Source organism: Leptonotus elevatus, chromosome 19 (assembly GCF_054856555.1).
Source record: "Leptonotus elevatus isolate MCC_2025b chromosome 19, RoL_Lele_1.0, whole genome shotgun sequence".
NCBI lineage: Eukaryota > Metazoa > Chordata > Actinopteri > Syngnathiformes > Syngnathidae > Leptonotus > Leptonotus elevatus.
Window position 1 is genome coordinate 3,596,439 of NC_141257.1, and position 19,225 is coordinate 3,615,663.

At 42.4% G+C, this 19,225-nt stretch overlaps 3 protein-coding genes across 4 annotated transcripts in view; 2 read left to right on the plus strand and 1 right to left on the minus strand.

Moving 5' to 3' along the window:
- The window catches only part of grhl2b (grainyhead-like transcription factor 2b), a 30,031-nt gene extending 19,724 nt beyond the window's left edge, over nt 1-10,307 (minus strand). Inside the window, exon 1 of the mRNA XM_086062168.1 lies at nt 10,256-10,307. Within this exon, the coding sequence (XP_085918294.1) occupies nt 10,256-10,279 (24 nt within the window). The 5' untranslated portion in view covers nt 10,280-10,307. The remainder of the gene's footprint in view (nt 1-10,255) is intronic.
- On the plus strand, nt 1,525-8,701 carry LOC147157522 (14-3-3 protein zeta/delta-like). Of its 2 annotated transcripts, none has more exons than XM_086062176.1 (6): nt 1,525-1,690; nt 3,883-4,193; nt 5,327-5,450; nt 6,300-6,463; nt 6,550-6,645; nt 7,347-8,701. In XM_086062176.1, the coding sequence occupies exons 2-6, from the start codon at nt 3,897-3,899 to the stop codon at nt 7,443-7,445; spliced, it is 780 nt and encodes a 259-aa protein (XP_085918302.1). In that variant the 5' UTR covers nt 1,525-1,690; nt 3,883-3,896; the 3' UTR covers nt 7,446-8,701. The 2 variants fall into 2 exon arrangements, with proteins under 2 accessions (XP_085918302.1, XP_085918303.1); XM_086062177.1 differs by lacking the exon at nt 1,525-1,690 and adding an exon at nt 1,816-2,329.
- A 241-nt stretch (nt 10,308-10,548) lies between the features above and the next one.
- LOC147157523 (polyadenylate-binding protein 1A-like) lies at nt 10,549-19,007 on the plus strand. Its single transcript, XM_086062227.1, has 15 exons — nt 10,549-10,626; nt 11,322-11,564; nt 11,842-12,035; nt 12,327-12,442; nt 13,192-13,331; nt 13,405-13,499; nt 13,678-13,815; nt 15,326-15,421; nt 15,485-15,821; nt 15,930-16,040; nt 16,109-16,224; nt 16,783-16,861; nt 17,329-17,459; nt 17,704-17,791; nt 17,886-19,007. The coding sequence occupies exons 2-14, from the start codon at nt 11,399-11,401 to the stop codon at nt 17,767-17,769; spliced, it is 1,785 nt and encodes a 594-aa protein (XP_085918353.1). The 5' UTR covers nt 10,549-10,626; nt 11,322-11,398; the 3' UTR covers nt 17,770-17,791; nt 17,886-19,007.
- The last annotated feature ends 218 nt before the right edge of the window (nt 19,008-19,225 follow it).

Below are 19,225 nucleotides of genomic sequence, written 5' to 3' on the forward strand. Positions count from 1 at the left end.
AAGGAAAGAAGAAAAAGCATGAAAAGGAATAAGGAAGCAGAAAAGCAGGTTTGAGCAACAAAAGGAAGGATGGAAGAACAAAAACAGGTGTGACAAAAAAGGAAGGAGGGAATGAAGGATGGAATGCAGAAAAGTACGTTCAAGCCAAAGGCTATGAGAAAAAAAAGCAGGTCCGAGGAAAGGAAAGAATGAAAGGAAGGAGGTCTGACATGGAAGAAAATGTTGGTGTGAGGTCGACGGCAGAAAATCAGGTTTAAGCAAAGGAAGAAAAGATAAAGGAATACGAGAAGTTGGTTTCAGTGGGGGCAGGATTTACTATGAATCTAAAGTGGCTCCGGTGAAGGAAGGCAGGAAAAGAGGTCAGAAAGGAAGGTGAAAAAGTAGGTATGAGAGAAGGAAGTAAGGAAGGGAAGGATAGAAATAAAGAGGTCACAAATAAATGAGGGCGAGGAAAGATAAAGGCAGGAAAGTATGTTTTATTGAACGGATGAAAGTAAGGCTTGGTGAACAAAAAGAGGTGCCAAAGGAGGGAAGGATACAAGGGGGAGGGAAGGCAGGAAAAAACAGGAATGATGGAAACTTCAAACACGAAGGCAGGCAGAAAAAAAGTATTATCAAAGTTAGAAAGCAAAACCAAAAAGTGGGTCTGACTCTGAAGGAAGGACCAGGGAAGGAAAGGATGAATGCAGAAATGTTAAAGTGAAGGAAGAATAAAAACTAGTATGATGTAACGATGGCAGAAAGGCAGGCATAAAAAGTGGCTGAAACCACTACGAAATGGAAAAAAAGGCAGAAAAGGTTTAAGTGAAGGAACGATAAATAAAAAATAAGTCAGAGTAAAGGAAGGAGGGAAGGCAGAAAAGAGGTCAGAAAGGAAGGCAGAATACCTTTTAAAGCGGAAGTCACCCTTAAATATTTCTTGAGAAGAATATGTTATATGTGACCTCATAGTGTAACATGACATTCTGATTAATATTACGTTTGTGGAATATGAGTTATGCAGCAAAATCCAGCCGTTTTTATCCATCTCAGGGGGCGGCCATTTTGACACTTGCTGTCGACTGAAGATGACATCACAGTTGCTCAGGGCTCAGGCAACGACCAATCACAGCTCACCTGTTTTCTGAAGCTGAGCTGTGATTGGTTGTTACCTGACACCTGAGCAACTGTGATGTCATTTTTACTCGATAGCAAGTGTCAAAATGGCCGCCCTGTGATATTAATTAAAAACTGCTGGATTTTTCTGCTTAACTCATATTCCACGAAGGCAACATTAACCAAAATACCGTATTTCGACGAGTGGGGCTACATAGAACATTCTTCTTTAAGCAGAAGAAAGAAAAATGGACGCAATAAAAAGCAACATTGATGGACAGAAGGAAATAAGGAAACATGCCAGGAAAAAAAAAAGCTACAATTAAAAAAAAGTCCACCTTCTGTCATTTTTTTAAACCTAAGTAAATGCTTAAAACGAGTTCCTCACCGACGTCTTCTCGCCATTTTTCCCTCCTCGCTGTGGTTGCCCCGGCAACCGGCCCGTGACGTCATCCGTCCCAGCTCGACCCTGCTTGTACTGCTTTGATTGGAGGGAAACCCCGTGGACGAGCGGGAGAGCGAGCGAGCGATCATCAGCTGTGCGGCCCGGGAATCAGGAAACAAGACACAAGCGCCGTTTTAACGACGACCACAGGTTAGTCGTGCTGGGGGAGCCCCGCTCCGGCGCACCGACGGCGGGGCCATTTCCCCGTCGATGCCGGGCGGGGTCGTAAAAACGCAATCGGGGCTTGTGGGGGGGAGGGTTCGGATTCGCTTGAATGGAGAACCGCGGCGGTGATGCTCGCTCATTGTTCGGCTGGTTGCTGTGACCGCGTTGGAAGCCTCCATTTTTCTCCTATTAGCCGCAAAATGACGATTCCTCGCGTGTTTGCTATCAATCTTAACTCGATCGAATCGAAATGAACGACTTAACCCAGCTACGGCTCATTTTTCGGACTTGTTTTCCGGGAAGCGAAAAAAAAAAAGGGCGTTTACTAGCGAACATGTAAGCTAGTCTCCTTTTATTTCCAGTTCCCACGGAGGTCACCAGTACAAATAATTCCTTACAAGAAATCACTCGGATGTGTTTTAAATGTTAAAATATGACATTCCATACTCGTCCCGGTGGGTTGGGTGTGTAGTTTTGTCGGTTCCTTGTGTGCAGGTGTGTATGACGCGAAACCTGGTTAGCCGACATTCCACAGAAGGGCGCAGGTGGATGTGACTCACTGGCTCGTAGTGCCATTTTGACTCTAAATGTTCCTTTTCTAAGACGGTCGTCTCTAGTCTCACGGTAAGACGACGTTTAAACTTCTCATTCCTTCGCTCGGTACGCGAATTCGAAGCTTTTTCTTTTTCTTTTTCTTTTAAAGTCCGCAGGGGAGACGCTTGGGGGGCTTACATTTGCGTCGGGTACATGTTTTTACCTGTGCACTAATGACGGCTGCCATTTTGAGGAAAGGTCCTCGCCAGTCGTGTGCTACTTTTAAGCCTTTTTCTTTCTTTCTGTCAGTCAACTATCCCGAGGCTGTACTAAATTAAGCAAATATGCAAATCAAACAGATTAGTAATATGAAGGTTAAATGTTAGTGGGTTTTTGGTAAAATTACATTTGTGGTTTGCTTTAAATTAACCCTAGGGTTTTATCGTTTTTTTGTTTGGCAATTCACCATCATGGTACTTTCCTGTCTTTTTCTGTGGAACATATCCTCAGCTATTAGCTAAAACCCCCCCGACATATTCCCTCTTTTAAATCTTTCTGTAACACCCTAAGATGCTACCAAAGCTTAGGATAAACGGAAATCACATTTGGTCAAGTTGAAGTGATCATCGTGGGGCAGTGTGCAAGGACTACAGTGCCCTGGTGCAAGATGGGTGGCATTTGGAATTTGTACTCCCAATAAAAGCCACCAGGAAGTTATCAGGGAGGCTTTTCTTGCTGGTTGGTCTATTGCTATTAGCACTCTGAAATCACTCTGCCAGCACCTGCCTATTGGATGTCTTATGACATCACTACGACATCTTTTTTTATTCTTTATTTTTTTTTTTAACTTCAGGGCACATCACACTGTAACGCACGCCCTTGCAGCACATATGCAATGAATAGGTTTAACCGCACGCTGCGTGTTAAGTGCAGCGTGAAAAGGCCTTAAGAGTGAGCTTGTCTGATCTCTTCTGGAAACTTCCATCACACACCTGTCTGCTATCATCTGGCATCTTTGGGTTTGTTACAGAAAGAGTGCAGACAAGTGTGAATATATATTTTTTTAAATATATTATACAGAAGAATCCTTGAGTAGATGACGGTTTACTGTATAATGGCGGGTCATGACAAATGCTCTCACAAGTTTGTCGCGTTTGCTATTCCTGCAAATGTAGTCTAAATTGTCAAGATCTATGCTTGCTCTATTCGCCTGATTTGGGGTGCTACATTAAAAGGCACTTAAAAGTGATTATTGAGTGTGTTAACCAGCAAAGATATTTGGCTTTTCATAGTTTGTCTGAGTAATTGTATCACGTTTGTATGTTTTTGAAATAGATTTTAGGATGTAGTCTCTGTTGCAGCAACGACTTTGAAAAGGGCCAGAATGCCACACTGATTACCTGCCGGCCATTTTATATATTGGTCTTTGCCTAATTTAATGGCCTTTGGGTATTTTAGAAGGCAAGTGAGTTGCTATCCATCGTAGTTTCACTCTTGATCATATCCGAGATGCCCCTCCCCCACACACCCAACCCGGCAACTCTCCTGCCTCTCTAATCTCGTGTCTTTTGTTTTCTCCTCGCCGACTCTCCTTCATCCTTCCTTCCTTCCTTACCCCCCCCCCCCCCAATATACTTCCGCAGCCCACGCAGGAGCCATGACAGACAAGGAAAGCCTGGTACAGAAAGCCAAACTGGCCGAGCAGGCCGAGCGCTACGACGACATGGCGGCGGCCATGAAGCTCGTGACGGAGCAGACCCCCGGCGAGCTAAACAACGAGGAGCGCAACCTGCTTTCCGTCGCCTACAAGAACGTGGTGGGCGCCCGGAGGTCCTCGTGGAGGGTGGTGTCAAGTATGGAGCTTAAGTCAGAAGAAGCCAGCAAGGCCAGCCAGGCCAAAGAGTACAGGGAGAAGATCGAGACGGAGCTGAACGACATCTGTAAGGAAGTTCTGGTAAGATTCTCGCGCTTGCTTACGAGTTGGTAAAGGATGAGGAAGCCAATGACACTTTGGACCACAACTAAAACGGCTTTGACTCCATTCACCGCGCCGATACCACCAGTTTTGTGTCTTGCTGACTAATGGAATTTAAAACCGCATATGTGTTACTATAGCGTTTCATAGTTTACAGGCAGTTCAAACCACGCCTCCTCCAGCTTTCCGCCCCATTTTCCTTCCAAATGAATAGGCACCATGCTTGGAATTCTTCCATTCATGGGCAGGGGTCCGCCACGGGTCAAGATTACAGAGGAAGTCCATTGAATGTACGGGGGGGGGGGGGGGGGGGGGGTCCTTGACGACAGTCCAAGCATAACGATGTTTTGAAAGTTACAAACGTTGGCCGATGAGCTATATAGTGCATCTCACTTACTTCGGTATGCATTTTAGAATTGGTTTTAGATTTATAGTCTTTTTTTTTGAGCATGGGTTCATTTTAACATCGTGTTCTGGCTTGTACAGATTCGTGTTAGGTGGGTCGCCCTGTGGTATCTAGTTTGAAGAATTTGCTTTTCTGATGACTTCGTATTCTCTACGTTTGTACTTTGTCAAAATACGCATTTCAACACCTGCGCATGAAGACGCAAGCTAATCTTTTTTCTTTTTCTTTTTTCTTTTTTTTAGACGTACAGGCAACTGCAGTTAGGATTTTTAATGGTATCCTTGATTTACAAGATTTATTAAAAATTTCTGGTCTTTTCATTTATAAGCGGTGTGCAAGTTAGTGAGGTATTTTATATCACGAGTAGTATACAATACCTTTTTAGTTCTGTGCAAATGCGCATTTTTAGGCTACACTTTTCACTTTTACGTAAGTAGAGCAGTGAAATCAGAATTAGCAATACTTTAACCACGGTATTTTCTTTAAAGGAAGAGTGTGAGCTGCACAAACAGACCTACTTGTGGATGGATTTGCATAAAATGAGAGCGCACTAAATGGCTGCACCTTGTCTACTTTGCGCCGCGTGTAATTCAACCGGTTAGGGTCACCCGGTGAGGTTGCCGGTTTCCGCAAGTGCCAACAAAAAAACCGCGTAAGCCGCAAAAGGTGGCCTTCAACTGTTTTGTGCCCTCCCTCCATCTCGCAGGACTTGCTGGGAAAACATCTGATTCCCAAAGCTACTATTGCTGACAGCAAGGTCTTCTACCTGAAAATGAAGGGCGACTACTTTCGCTACCTGGCTGAGGTGGCCAGCGGAGACAAAAAGGCCGGTGAGTCAAGTCGCCCCCAGCCATTATTCAGTTTCCAAGCGACTAACCTGGATACTCGGGAACTGTTGCATTCAAAGTCGGTTGAGCTTTTTGACATCCAGTTTAAGGTCCTAGTACTGAAACACTTTGTCCGTAGTAGTAATACAACTCGGTGCACTAGTAGGATATTGAATACTTAAATAGCTTGCCACAAAGCTGTATCAGCATATATTTGAAATCCTACTTGTGTGCAATATTATGACTGAAAACTCGTGTGCTGCAAATAAATGCTCAAGCGGTTTGAACTTTTGATATCAGCATTTTTCTTTCTTAAAGTGGAAGTCAACTTTAAAGATTTCTTTGACAATATGTTAAATGTGACCTCACTAGTCTAAACATAACATTTTTGGAATATGCATTATGAAGTCAAATCCAGCCATTTTTATCCATCTCAGGGGGCGTCCATTTTGCCACTTGCTGTTGATTGAAGATGACATCACAGTTGCTCAGGGCTCGGTCACCAACCATTCAGAGCTCACCTGTTTTCTGATTGGTTGTCACCTGAGCAACATTGATGTCTTCTTCAGTCGACAGCAAGTGACAAAATGGCCGCTCCCTGAGATGGATAAAAACAGCTGGATTTTGCTGCTTAACTCATATTCCACTAACACAATATTAACCAGAATTCCATATTTAGACTAATGGGGCTGCATAGAACATTATTTTCCCAACATTTTTGGGGGGTTGACGTACCTTTTTGCCCTTAGTCTGAAGTATAAAAATATTTTTAAATGCTCAGACGGCTTTCCAATGTCTAGACTGTGATTGTGATGCTTTGAATGTAGCGTTTGCCCGCCATTCTCCCGACAGAAATCATCGATCAGTCCCAAAAATCGTACCAGGAAGCCTTGGAGATCAGTTACAAGGAAATGGATGCCACTCATCCCATCCGCCTCGGCCTGGCACTCAACTTCTCCGTCTTCTACTACGAGATCGTCAACTCGCCCCAGAAGGCGTGCGAGCTCGCCAAAACGGTAACAATCTCCCTCTTCTGCCATCTTTTTTTTTCTTCTAAAGGTTAGTCTGTAAACAAATTGTGTACGGTTATCTTGCTTTCCAGGCCTTTGATGATGCCATCGCAATGCTGGACTCGCTCAGCAGCGACTCGTATAAAGACAGCACCTTGATCATGCAGCTGCTTCGCGACAATCTGACTGTGAGTTGCCTTGTCGATTCTTCCATGTTTTTAATTTTTTTCCTCATTGCCCCTTGACACTTGTTACCAATCGTAATGAAATGAAAACATCCGTCACGGTGCCTCAGGCGGTGTCATTATCTCCAAAGGAGAACAGTGTTGTGGTTATATAAGCTCATTTTGGGGGCAGGCTTGAGAGAACATCATACACCTCCACGTCTCGTCTATTTTAACATATTAGGATGCAAAAAATGACAAAAGAAAAATCATGATGGTGTGAGTGTCATATTTACTGTTGTGTGCCAACATTAATAATGAGCGTCATTATGTTAGTGTGAAAACTGCAAAAAAATCGGCCTAATTATTTATTTGACCTATTTTTACAAACTAATATTGTCCGATTAATCAGTCGGGCGCTAATATGGACTGGTGGTGGTGGGGGGGGGTAATGTTTGATTTGAAGCCATTTGTATTAATTTATTTTTAATAAATGTGAGCCTCCGCACATAAATCTCATCAGTTGTAGACTACTTGTCATTAGTTTCTGCATAGCATTGCTCACAAGCATACTGGTGAGTCATAAGACTTTCGGGTGTGGCAGGAGCGGTCGGAGCAATGTCCCATTTTCCTGCTCGTCTGACATGAAGTTCGCGGTATTTGACTCTGACTCAGCACATATGTGTCTGACCTGTTACGTTTTATTTTTTTTATTTTTATGGCAGCTGTGGATGTCCGACGTCCAGGCAGATTGCGATGAGGCAGAGGCGCCGGCACCAGCGCCAGAGCCAGCGCCAGAGCCAGCGGAGGCCGACAAAAACTGAACTCCTCCATAAGATGAAAAAAATATTTTTTTTTTATTACCTCTCACCAGCCTAAGTTGTGTGTGTGGCTGTGCGTGTGCTCATACATGCACATATATGTATGTTTACGCTCCACTCACAGTGTGTAAAGTACAGTATGTGTTTGTTCATCGAAAGAACATCTCCACTGATTTGGAAGAAAAAAAAACGTGGTTTTTTTTTTGTTTTTTTTTTAAACATTACTCAATGTGTCAAACAAAATAGATGTTTTTTTTTTTCCGGTGTAGTTTAGTCCCGATTCTCATTTTATTTTTTTTAGTTCCAAATTAGACCGTCGTTTGTGGTAGCAAGCTGCCATCGTTACAGGACAAAAACAAACCTCAAACTATATTTTGATACTTTGTATGTTTTTACTTGAACTGTTGTGACACTTGGTCCACAAAAACACCATGAAACGCATCGAATGAAACACAAATGGTCACCATCGTCTGAATTTCGTCGGTTTTACAAAAAAATAAAATAAAATAAAAATCCAGGTTTCATCTGACCAAGTTGGTAGTTAAACCGTGGTGAACGTTTCACGTCACCCGGCGGTTACTTTTTACGGATGGTACATGCGCCACAATGACTGCGTCACAATGGCTCAGTGGGTTCTAGTTGCGCTCAAGCAGCATACTTGCTATGGTTCTGTGTGAATGGACTTTTTTCTCGTTTTTTTTTTTTGTCCATCTTTTGGTAATTTTTTTGCTGTGAGGGTTACGTTCCATCACGCTGACTTTTCTTCAGTTTATATCTTGCGTATTTAACAAAGTGAACAACTTGATTAAAACAAACGGCCTGATACTGTAACTTTGTTTTGCTACTTTTTCTATTCAGGTGTTTATTTTGTATTACCTTTTGTGTGTATTTTATTCCCCTCTTGACCCCAGGAATGTATGTGGTTCTCGTAGTATGGCGTGAGAGGTAGGTGTGCTTTAAAACTAGCACTTATTTTATTTTTTCATTTTGATTTTGCTTAGAATTTAGCTTGAACCAGGTGAAGCATTTGCGCCGTCCTTTTTGGAAGTCAAATTTGATGCTAATTTGCTAAGTAACTGTAGGAAGCAGCGTTTTGGACTATTTAGTCGACACAAATTAGTGCTGGTTTCTTATAATCATGGTGGGTAAAAAAAAAAGAAGATGGGATGCAGGATTTGAAACGTTGCAGGTGGCACTCTAAAGACGTTATTTGGTTATGTGCTTTCATGTGAGCCCAATTAAAATATTAAATCCAAGTATGTCGTGCTTCACGTGTCTGTTCTTTTTGTGTTCACAACGGCCTCCCATGTTTTCTTTCAAGCGCTTGTTTCCATTAAGTGTCGCTAGTGAGCTGGAGATGCTGTTAATGTATACATTACATTATTTAAAATGGTTTAGTCACAAATATTTATTACAATATGATTCAGATTTATTTAAACAAACGTATGTGTAAGTATATGGTAATGGTATAATTAAGTTTTATTTTTATTCCAATACTTTGAATTTAGGTTGATTTTAGTAAAAAGCTACGTGATGTAAATGACACAGTACTACTGTTTACGGCTGCATTGGCATACGACGTCAAAAACGTACGAACGAACCGCTACAATGTATTATTTTTCGTTTGAGTGTCTAATTATGGACCGGAAGTGTTCGTCCGTAGTGTTCCGACTTACGTACTTGGGGCCGCCGTTTGTGCCACAACACTGCCTTCCCGTGGTTAATTTCAGCCTGTAACAAGTTTTTTTTTTTAATCATTAAATGTATAAATAACATATTTACTCTTGTATGCCACTGAATCTAACGTTAGTCTGAACAAACGCGTTAGGGTTTGTTTTGATTCGAGCGTCGGTTCATCATGGAGCCACTGGGTGTCGCTAAAGTTCAAGTGTAAATATTTGCGGTTTTTGAACAGAACTAAATGGGAAAAGCGAGAACACTTGCTAATGTATAAAAAAAAAAGTGGATTTGTAATTCGGTGTAGATACCTATACACTGGCTTCTTCTTGTCAAAGTCAAAAAGGCTGTCTTAGGTGAAAGGACACTCTGCCCATTGAAAAGCATTGGACTTTGGATCGTTGTAAATTGATTTGTGAGGATTATATTTGATTTCAAAATGTGATGAAATGTCGTGACTCGTTTGACTACTATAACAATCTCCCTGGTGTGTATGCTAGTCACTGGCAAAAGCAATACAATACACTGTTTGCTTTCACCGTTGCATTGGGAAAATATCAAAACTGCCAGATGTTCGGAATCTATACACCTTTGTCAATGTAGTGGTTTCCCAACAGGTGGGCTGCTGTTGGGAATTGGTCCGAGACAAGCTTCTACACAGATCGAGAACTGAAATTAGATTAATGCTACAGAATATATTTGTTGCCCCTTTTCTCTCTCTCTCTCTCTCTGTTTGACACCACTGCCGTTCCAATGATCCAATTCTGATTTGATGGCAGGCCTTGAGGAACAACTGCTTTCCTATGAGGATGTATTATCTTGATTATTTTCCTTTCGGATTTTCCTGTCGGGAAACATTTTTTTGAATTTTCTAAAATATAAAAATACGTAGCTCCGACTTATTACAGCATGGAATATAGACTATAACCAAAGCGTGAGGAATTTGGAAATCATTAAGGGGGGGAAAAAAAAGCATACATATCAAGACTTGGCCCGAGACTGAATATATGCTACATAAACAAGTTTTCACTTTTCACAACGTAATTTCTATACTAAAGCACGAATTACTGTCATGCGAACGCTATAAAAAAAAAAGAAGTTAACTCTACACCTTCCTCAGAAAAGAGCAATATTACCTTCGTCAAAGTGATTTGTGCCATATTATTTGGCCTTTATTAGCGCGCGCCGGTGTCCGTAATATTATTGCGTCCCGGAAGTGCGTCAGCCCCCTTTCAACAGTCCGAATACGTACAAGACTACGTCGTGTGACGTCCAGGCCCCCCAAAACACGCATCTTTTTCAAGTTGTAATAAAGCGCCAATGAGGTGATGTGAAGTGATTGCGTGCGCTCGTGTTTTTAATTTTTAATTTTATTTTATGTGACGTTTGTGACGAACGACGGTCACATGGAACCGGCCACAATTGACAACTTGGAATCATTCAATAAAAATGCATTGACGCTCGTGGTCTCTTTCGTTTAACATCGAACATCCGCGCCCGGGGTTCGGTACGTAGCCTATATTATAAAAAAAAAAGCAACCTATCCAATAAATGTAGGATAACAATTTGCAGCCACTTTAACTCATTGGTACATTTAAATAATATATTTTGTGTAAAGTGTATACCCCAAAAGCTATGAAATTACTTACGTACATTGAGTAAGGTTTATGTCAACTTTTATTACTTTCCGCATCTGAGATACTCATTAAAATTGAGTAAAATGTACTCAGGATTTAAAACTAAGATCAATCATTGTTACTCAAAATTATATTAATATGAGAAAAATGGTGAATGGGCCTTTGCTCATATTTTAAACCTTTGAGGTGTTCAGAGCTCTTGAACACTGTCTTCTCATTCACCTATTGATGACACAGCATCACGAGAACCTTTGGGATCTATATCCAGCACTGCTATGGTCTCAAGGGCTGAGGATCGAACCCACAACCTTTGGGTTAGGGCTGGACTGGCCACTTGGCATACATTCCAAGGGACTCGAATTCATCCAATTAAAGTGGCTGAAAATGTTATCTTATCCAACATTTATTTGGTAGATTATACAGGTTATTTTTTTTAGGTATAGGTATATTTTTCTAATTTTTGGGGTAACACTTGCTACTGATTTAAAATTGGTAGCGTAGGTATAAGTTACCCTTTATATTATTATTCCCATGTCTAAAATAACCCAAGTAAATTTTTTTACAGTGTAACCAGTGGAAAACAAACTTTTTCACTCCCAGCCCCGGGCACAAAAAAAAGTCCCTATTTTTTGGCGCCCATCCATGGCCGCACTGTACGTGGGCGACCTGCACGCGGATGTGACGGAAGCCATGCTTTACGAAAGGCTCAGCCGGGTTGGAATCATTTTGTCCATCCGCATATGTCGGGACATGATGAGCGGGCGCTCGCTGGGATACGCCTGCGTCAACTTCCAGCATCTCGCGGATGGTAAATAAGAACGCAAGAATGCAAACATCCTTTCCTGCACATTTGCCAGTCAGGGAAATGCACGTGGCCGCCACTTTACGTGTCCTCCCTGTGTTTAAAACGCATTCACTTGCTATTGACGACTTTAGACGTCAATGGCAACTGACTTGTCCACTGGCTTGACTGTGAGTGGGTGCAATGGAGCCAAATGCAAGTTTAATTGCTATCAAATGAATGTGATTAACACTTTTAAAAAAAAAAGTCTTTTTAACCAAAATCTGATCCCCCCCCCCCATAGCTGAACATGCGCTAGACACGATGAACTTCGACCTAATCAAGGGCCAGCCCATGCGCATCATGTGGTGGCAGCGGGACCCCTCGCTGAGGAAGAGCGGCGTGGGCAACGTTTTCATCAAAAACTTGGACCGCTCCATCGACAACAACGTCCTGTACGACATTTTCTCCTTCTTCGGCAACATCATGTCTGGCAAGGTAGGAACGGATTTTTTTTGCCAAGTCGTACTTTTTAGCGAATGGGGGCAGTCGAACCTGCAAATAGAAAATGAGAACGGCCGCCTTGCTTCTGATCACTTGACCACGCCCCTTAAAGACACATTCAACATACGAATACTGCAATGCTAACAGCAGTTATAAAAAAATCATGTTTTCTTTATATTCTCTTCTACAAATTAAACTCACTCGTCAAGAATCACCGTGTTTGTCGATTGCCATCGAACCATCCCTCATCCATAACGTGTCCATTTCAATTCCCTTCCGCTGCAGGTGGTGTGCGACGAGAACGGTTCGAAAGGCTACGGCTTTGTTCACTTTGAGACTCAGGAGGCGGCCGAGAGAGCCATCACGGAGATGAACGGCAAGCTTGTTAAGGAACGGAAAATGTACGTTCGTTACCAACAATTGGACTTCATCCATCCATCCCAGGGGTGGCCAAGTCCGGTCCTCAAGAGCCAGTCTGTTGTCCAGCTGAATCTAATGATCAGCTCATCAGCAAGCTTTGCAGAAGCCTGATAACGATAGTGATCATGAATCAGGTGTGTTAGTGGAAAACAGGCTGGGATAGTGGTTCTCGAGGACCGAACTTGGCCACCCCTGAGCTACCCTTTTCCTCCATCTGGTTGTCCTTTTTAAACAGATATGTCTGTTGCAGCCATTATAGCTACCATACAATCAATTTAACCCAAAAATAGTTAATGACAGTAATTTCTGGACTATAAGGCGCACCTGACTATAAGCCACGCTAGCTAAATTTGAGGAATACTCGAGTTTGTTACACATATAAGTCGCACCCGACTGTAAGCCGCAGGTGTTTTAATGTTACCGCACCGGGTTCCCGCCACTTTATTTTCCATAATGAGGGTGCAAACTGTCTCACTCTGGTTCTGTCTCTCCTACTGTATTTGGGCTCACTTGGTTTGTTTTACTCTGCCTGACGCTCTTGCGCTTCCTTTATAGTGCCCCCCCCCCCTTATCTGATGGATAAGCCGCACCTTTGTATTAGCCGCAGGGTCGAATGCAAGTGAAAAAAAAGTAGCGGCTTATAGTCCAGAAATGACTGTATACATCTGTTAAAAATGTAAAGTTGAACATCTGAACTTGAATTTATCCCAACTGAATTCCATTTCAACAGATTTGTAGGCCACTTCAAGTCCCGCAAAGAGCGCGAGGCTGAGCTGGCGGTCCGAGCCAAGGAGTTCACCAACGTCTACGTGAAGAACTTTGGCGACGACGTGGACGACAACATGCTGCGGGACATGTTTAGGACATACGGTCAGTGAGGTCCTCACGTTGGGGACATCTCTCTTCGAATGCTCCGAATCGATGCCGTCCTTGTGTCGCGTAGGAAACACCACCAGCGTCCGCGTGATGATAGACGAACACGGCTCATGTCGAGGCTTCGGCTTTGTCAGCTTCGCCAGGCACGAGGACGCCCAGAAGGTAAAACAAAAATGGGCGGGAGTGAGTCACATATCAATTTCATATTTTTCCACAAATCAATACAAATGGCCAGTCCTCCTCATGCAGCTCTTGTTATTTTTTTTACAAACGATTTGAACTCCATTGGACTGGATTATAAACGAGTCTTGGTTGTGTCCATGTTTTTGCCGTCTCCTAGGCAGTGGACCAGATGAACGGGAAAGAATTCCACGGCAGGATGATTTACGTCAGCCGTGCCCAAAAGAAGGTGGAGCGCCAGGCCGAGCTTAAGCGCAAGTTTGAGCAGATGAAGCAAGATCGCATCTCGCGCTACCAGGTCAGTTTCCACCAAACAAAGCACCACCCCCTTGGATGTAGACAAACATGGACACACACAACATTGTGGAACAACTACCTCGGGGTGTATTGGAACGCTAATTGTCATTAAAGGCGCTATTCCTACATAGGGAACTACTTCATGACTAAATAAGTCAGAGTAGCACGTTGGAACATGAATAGAAATATGCACAACATTGTGGAGTGCCAATATCAGAGTCTGTTAGAATGGTAATTGGCATTATAGATACTGTCTCCACCTAGGAAATTTAGTTGCACCAAATCATTCATGGCAGCTGTAGTTCCCCCAGAATATTTCCATGGAAGCACACAACATTGTGGAGCGATCATGTCTAACTATTAATAAATCGAATGCTAATTGTTTTTATAGACTGGGTCTCCACACAGAGAACTTGTTTATGACTAGTGCGTCACAAGCTGTAGCACCCCCAGAACATTAACATGGAAGCACACAATATTGTGGATCAACCACTCAGTCTTATTACAATGCTAATCCTCATTATAGGCCCGTCACAGCATATGGAACTTGTTCAGAACTAAGATGCCACATAACTAAAACGCCACATAGCCCCTATCAACCTAAACACTGAGCGCACATAACATTGTGGAGTGACCTCATGTCAGACCCTTCTGGAATTGCAATTTTCATCAAAGATGCCATCTTCACATAGTGAACTCATTTACATATCCACATTGCGAACTCGCCATTTGCTGATAAGCCAAACAAAAGAATGGATGCACAACATTGTGGAGCGACATGTTCATGTCAGTATAATGAAATGGCAGTTGTCAGTATAGACAACGTCTCTTGTGAATTCATATACAAATGAGTCACGTAGCTCCCCTGGAACTGAAAACATCGTTGCACACAACATTGTGGAGTGACCACAGGTAGACACTCACAACAAAGTGCTCAATTACACAAAAAAAAAAAAAAAAGAAACACCAAGGCGGAGAAATTTCAAATGTTTGTGTCACTGACCTTAAATACGATGCAAATATTTGTCACTATCATCTTGATTATTAACATTGTGGAGCGACCTCGTGTCAGACTCTTCTGGAATTGTAATTTTCATCAAATATTCTATTTTCACATTGTGAACTCATTTACATCTCCACATTGTGAACTCATTGGGAATTTATTTACGACTGATAAAGCCACAGACTAAAGCATGAACGCACAACATTGTGGAGCGACCACATGTTCATGTCAGTATAATGAAACGGCGTCTCTTGTGAACTTGTGAGTCATGTAGCTCCTCTGTAATGGAACTGAAAACATGGATGCACACAACATTGTGGGGCGACCACATGTAGCCACTCACAAAGTGCTCAATTACAGAAATCTAAAAAAAAAAGAAGATAAGAAATGCCAAGGCAAAACAATTCCAGTTGTTTGTGTCGCTGACCTTAAATACAATTCAAATATTCGTCCCTATCAGCTTAATCATTAACATTGTGGAGTGACCGCATCAATTTTTACCTTCCAGGGCGTCAACTTGTACGTGAAGAACCTTGACGACAGCATCGACGACGAGTGCCTGCGAAAAGAATTTGCGCCCTTCGGCATCATAACCAGCGCCAAGGTACCGCCGCGGCTGTTTTCACGTCGTGTAACCTCGTCGCTGACGCCGCTGAAACGTGTGCAGGTGATGACGCACGGCGGGCGCAGCAAAGGCTTCGGCTTCGTCTGCTTCTCGTCTCCGGAGGAGGCCGGCAAGGCGGTGTCGGAGATGAACGGCCGCATCGTGGCCACCAAGCCGCTGTACGTGGCGCTGGCCCAAAGGAAGGAGGAGCGCCAGGCCTACCTGACCCGCCAGTACATCCAACGCATGACCAACGTGCCCAACCAGGCCATCAACCCTTATCAGGCGGCGCCTCCCCCGGCTTACTTCATAGCGCCCATTCCTCAGGCGCAGAACCGCACCGCCGCTTACTACCCGACGGCTGCCCAGCTGTGTCCGAGCCCCCGCTGGGCCACGGCAGGTACCCGCTTACGCCGTGGCGCTGAATTTGGACAATTGTTTGATTCCCCGCCAATCAGACTTCCCGAATCACTCTGGTTCATGTTAAAGCATTTGTGTTCTTGCCTAGAGTACCAGAACATGCCCACCGCTATGCGGACCACGGCACCGAGCCCGCCCGCTTACGCTTCGCCACGTCCCCCCTCCCAGGGGCCCCGCGGGATGTCCGGCCAGCGTGCGAGTCAGTCCGCATTCATTCCAAAGTCTTCCTAAAAAGTACATCTTGGTTCTAAATATATGTCCTCGCAGCGTCCCAGACTCTGAGCCCGAGGCCCGAGTCCCCACTCACCCCCGTGTGCGGGGTTCCGCAATACAAGTATGCCACGGGAATCCGCAGCCCCTCGAACCACATGCAGCCTACACAGGTAAAAAGGACTACCTTTAAACAAAACTAGACCACGTGGGTCAAGCCAAGACCCAATAAACCTCCGAAAACAGTTTCACTTAGCAACTTGAAATTTATTAGCAATGTTTATTATAAATAGAGGCACAAAAAAGTCTTATAAAACAAGTCGTCATTTTGGGGTCCTTTTCTAAAGGTGCTTCAAAGACAAACTTGTCCTAGAAATTTTGTCTACCAAATTTGAACTACATTAGAAAAGTGATGCAAGATAGTTTTTGTCATATTGTGTGGACGTAGCAATGTGAGAAGTTTGATGACTCACACCAAAAAAAACACGTAAAAATTCAGTTGGACTTTTTCCGAGCATTAATTTGCATTTACTTGCTCGCCGCTATTTTCCTTGATGTCTAATTTGCTAACAAACAAAAACACAGTATAACTGTAATAAAAATGCAGGGGCATATAACAGAGCTCTGAGGGACACCTTAACTAGGATTCGTTTGACACCCCTGAACTAGCGCAATGTTTGCCGTATCCATATATAAATGTGGCAAACATGAGCTTCTTTTTCTCTCCTCAGCCTTCTGGCCAGACTCCAAAGCCTCTGACGGCCTCCATGTTGGCTTCTGCTCCGCCACTGGAGCAGAAGCAGATGCTGGGTAAGCCTGCGCGATCAAGCTAGCTAATTTTCACCCTAGTGAAAATTTTGCATTTACGAGTTTCTGGAATTTTGTTTGAAAATTAGCCCCTGAAACCAGTTAAAGATCATGAACTTTATTAGCCATGTCGTCTGCCATTTTGTTTTGTTTTGAAGCGCCCATTTTAGTTTCGTCTCATGGGGTCACAGACAAACTGACCCGCTGTAAAAAAAAACAACTTTTTTTTTTGTAACTTTTTGGAAAATTCAGACCCTGAAGCCAGTTTTCTTTTGCCAGCATGAAATGTATTAGCCAAGTCTATCCTGAGCAGACCAACAAGAAAATCTTAAGAAGCCATGCCTGAAACTCACGTGGAGTCTGCCATTTTGTTTTTTTTCGAAAAGGGCAATTTTGCCGTCAAGTTTGCCCACCCGTTATGTAAGCATCCCACTTCATTCTTAGAAACATTCTCTCGTTTTCTTTTCCAGGTGAGTGTTTGTTCCCACTCATCCAAAGCATGCATCAAGACCTGGCGGGGAAGATCACCGGCATGTTGCTGGAGATCGACAACTCTGAGCTGCTCCACATGCTGGAGTCCCCGGAGTCTCTCAGTTCAAAGGTGAGCAGCTCTTAAAACCCCGAATCCGATTTATAATGGACCATCAAAAAAAAAAAAGAAGAAGAAAAACGATAATTCGCTCATTGAGTGATTGGATCTACGATATTTAAACGATGAGCCTGTAAAAGGCTTTTGAGGCTTCGCATACAATATGTTAAAAACACACAACTACGATATCATCCAGTTGATGGCTTTGTGTTGATTGTTTATCTGAGGACATAAATAGTTTTGTTGGTCTTTGCAGGTGGACGAGGCCGTGGCTGTCCTTCAGGCTCATCAGGCCAAGGAGACGTCACAGAAGGCTTACTGATGCTCCGCAAACGCAACCCGAGGTAGGGTTTGACAGAGACACTATTTATTTATTTATTTATTTAAAAGCCTGCTTTTTTTTCCTCTCCACATTTTGTGTGGCTTTTTTCTCATCAGGCTAGAGGGCATCCTCGAGGTATGACGCAATGATGGCAGTGAAGGATCTGAGCGTATCACACCCAAGTAAATAGAAAACAGTGAACAGATGAAGAAAAAATCCAAATACTAGTAAACACAAAAGTATCAGTAAACAACATAAAAAAAATCTTGAATACAAGTAAACGCCAAAAAAAAAAATCAAAAATCAAAATATAAGTAAACAAAACAAAATATCAATACAAGTAAACAACAGGAAAAAAAATCTGAATACAATAAACAAAACCATAAAGTAGCAAATCAAATATGACTAAAATGACCATAAATGTTATTAGCCAAATTAAATGACAACATTGAAATATTTTTCTATGAAGGGTTTTTGTATACATTTGTACTCATTTGAAATCTTTGAGCTGTTCATTTTGATCTGACAGCCTGTATTTTTTTTTTTCTATTTGCGTATTGAGTAAACCTTCCCACACTGCGGCTTTGTTGTTGTTGTGATGTGTTCAAATGGCCAAGACAAATATAGCCCCCTCCCCAAATAAATAGATGCCTCCAACTTATCAGTAAGAATAAATGCGCGGTTTGAACCAAGTGTAGCGTTATCCATGAATACTTGCACAAATCTACTTCTCATTTCATTTTTCTTTTGGGAAATGGGGAGGAGTCTTTTTTTTTATTGGTTACAAAAAATATGCAAATCTACTACTTGTTTTTCCGTATTTGAAGGAGGCACTAATTTTTTTAAGTCACACGTGATTTTTTATTTTTTATTTTTTTAAACCAAGCATCAATTTTATTGGTCACAAAACTTAAGACGAATGTACTCCCCAATTAGTGTGAGGCATCTATTTAGTGGAGGCGTGTATTTATTTTTTTCAACTGACTCATATTTTTTTTAAACAAAAATAGAGGTGTTTTTGTGGACAAACGCCCAGGGAATCATACAATTGACAAAAAGGGCGCGCTGTCTATTTGAGTGAGGTGTTTATTTGTTCAAGTGGAGGATCCACCCTGTAATTATTTATTTTTAAACAAGGCATCTGTTTTTATTTGTGGAAACATACACAAACAACATTTAATGTCTTGTATGTTTTTCTTTATATGAACAAGAGGCATATATAAAAGTATGTAAATTCACTACCGTTTGTTTTTCTTGGCAGATTGAAGAAGGCATTTATTGGAGGGGAGGCATTTATTTTTGGGCGACAGAATTTAAATTGGTTGAGCAGCTAACTGTCCGGTTTTTACTGTTGGAAAAAGGACTAATCCATTAAAAAAAAAAAAATTTTTTTTAATGCTCTTGATTATCTAAAAACCTCACTCTTAATCGACGCTGCACCCCATCTGCAGTTTAG

Bases quoted from the DNA above. Each gene is read 5' to 3' on its own strand.
- LOC147157522 (XM_086062176.1), top strand. From the start codon at position 3,897: ATGACAGACAAGGAAAGCCTGGTACAGAAAGCCAAACTGGCCGAGCAG. The intron at 4,194-5,326 runs GTAAGATTCTCG...TCCATCTCGCAG, and splicing joins ACATCTGTAAGGAAGTTCTG to GACTTGCTGGGAAAACATCT. The intron at 6,646-7,346 runs GTGAGTTGCCTT...TTTTTATGGCAG, and splicing joins TGCTTCGCGACAATCTGACT to CTGTGGATGTCCGACGTCCA.
- LOC147157523 (XM_086062227.1), top strand. From the start codon at position 11,399: ATGGCCGCACTGTACGTGGGCGACCTGCACGCGGATGTGACGGAAGCC. The intron at 12,036-12,326 runs GTAGGAACGGAT...CTTCCGCTGCAG, and splicing joins GCAACATCATGTCTGGCAAG to GTGGTGTGCGACGAGAACGG. The intron at 12,443-13,191 runs GTACGTTCGTTA...CCATTTCAACAG, and splicing joins CTTGTTAAGGAACGGAAAAT to ATTTGTAGGCCACTTCAAGT.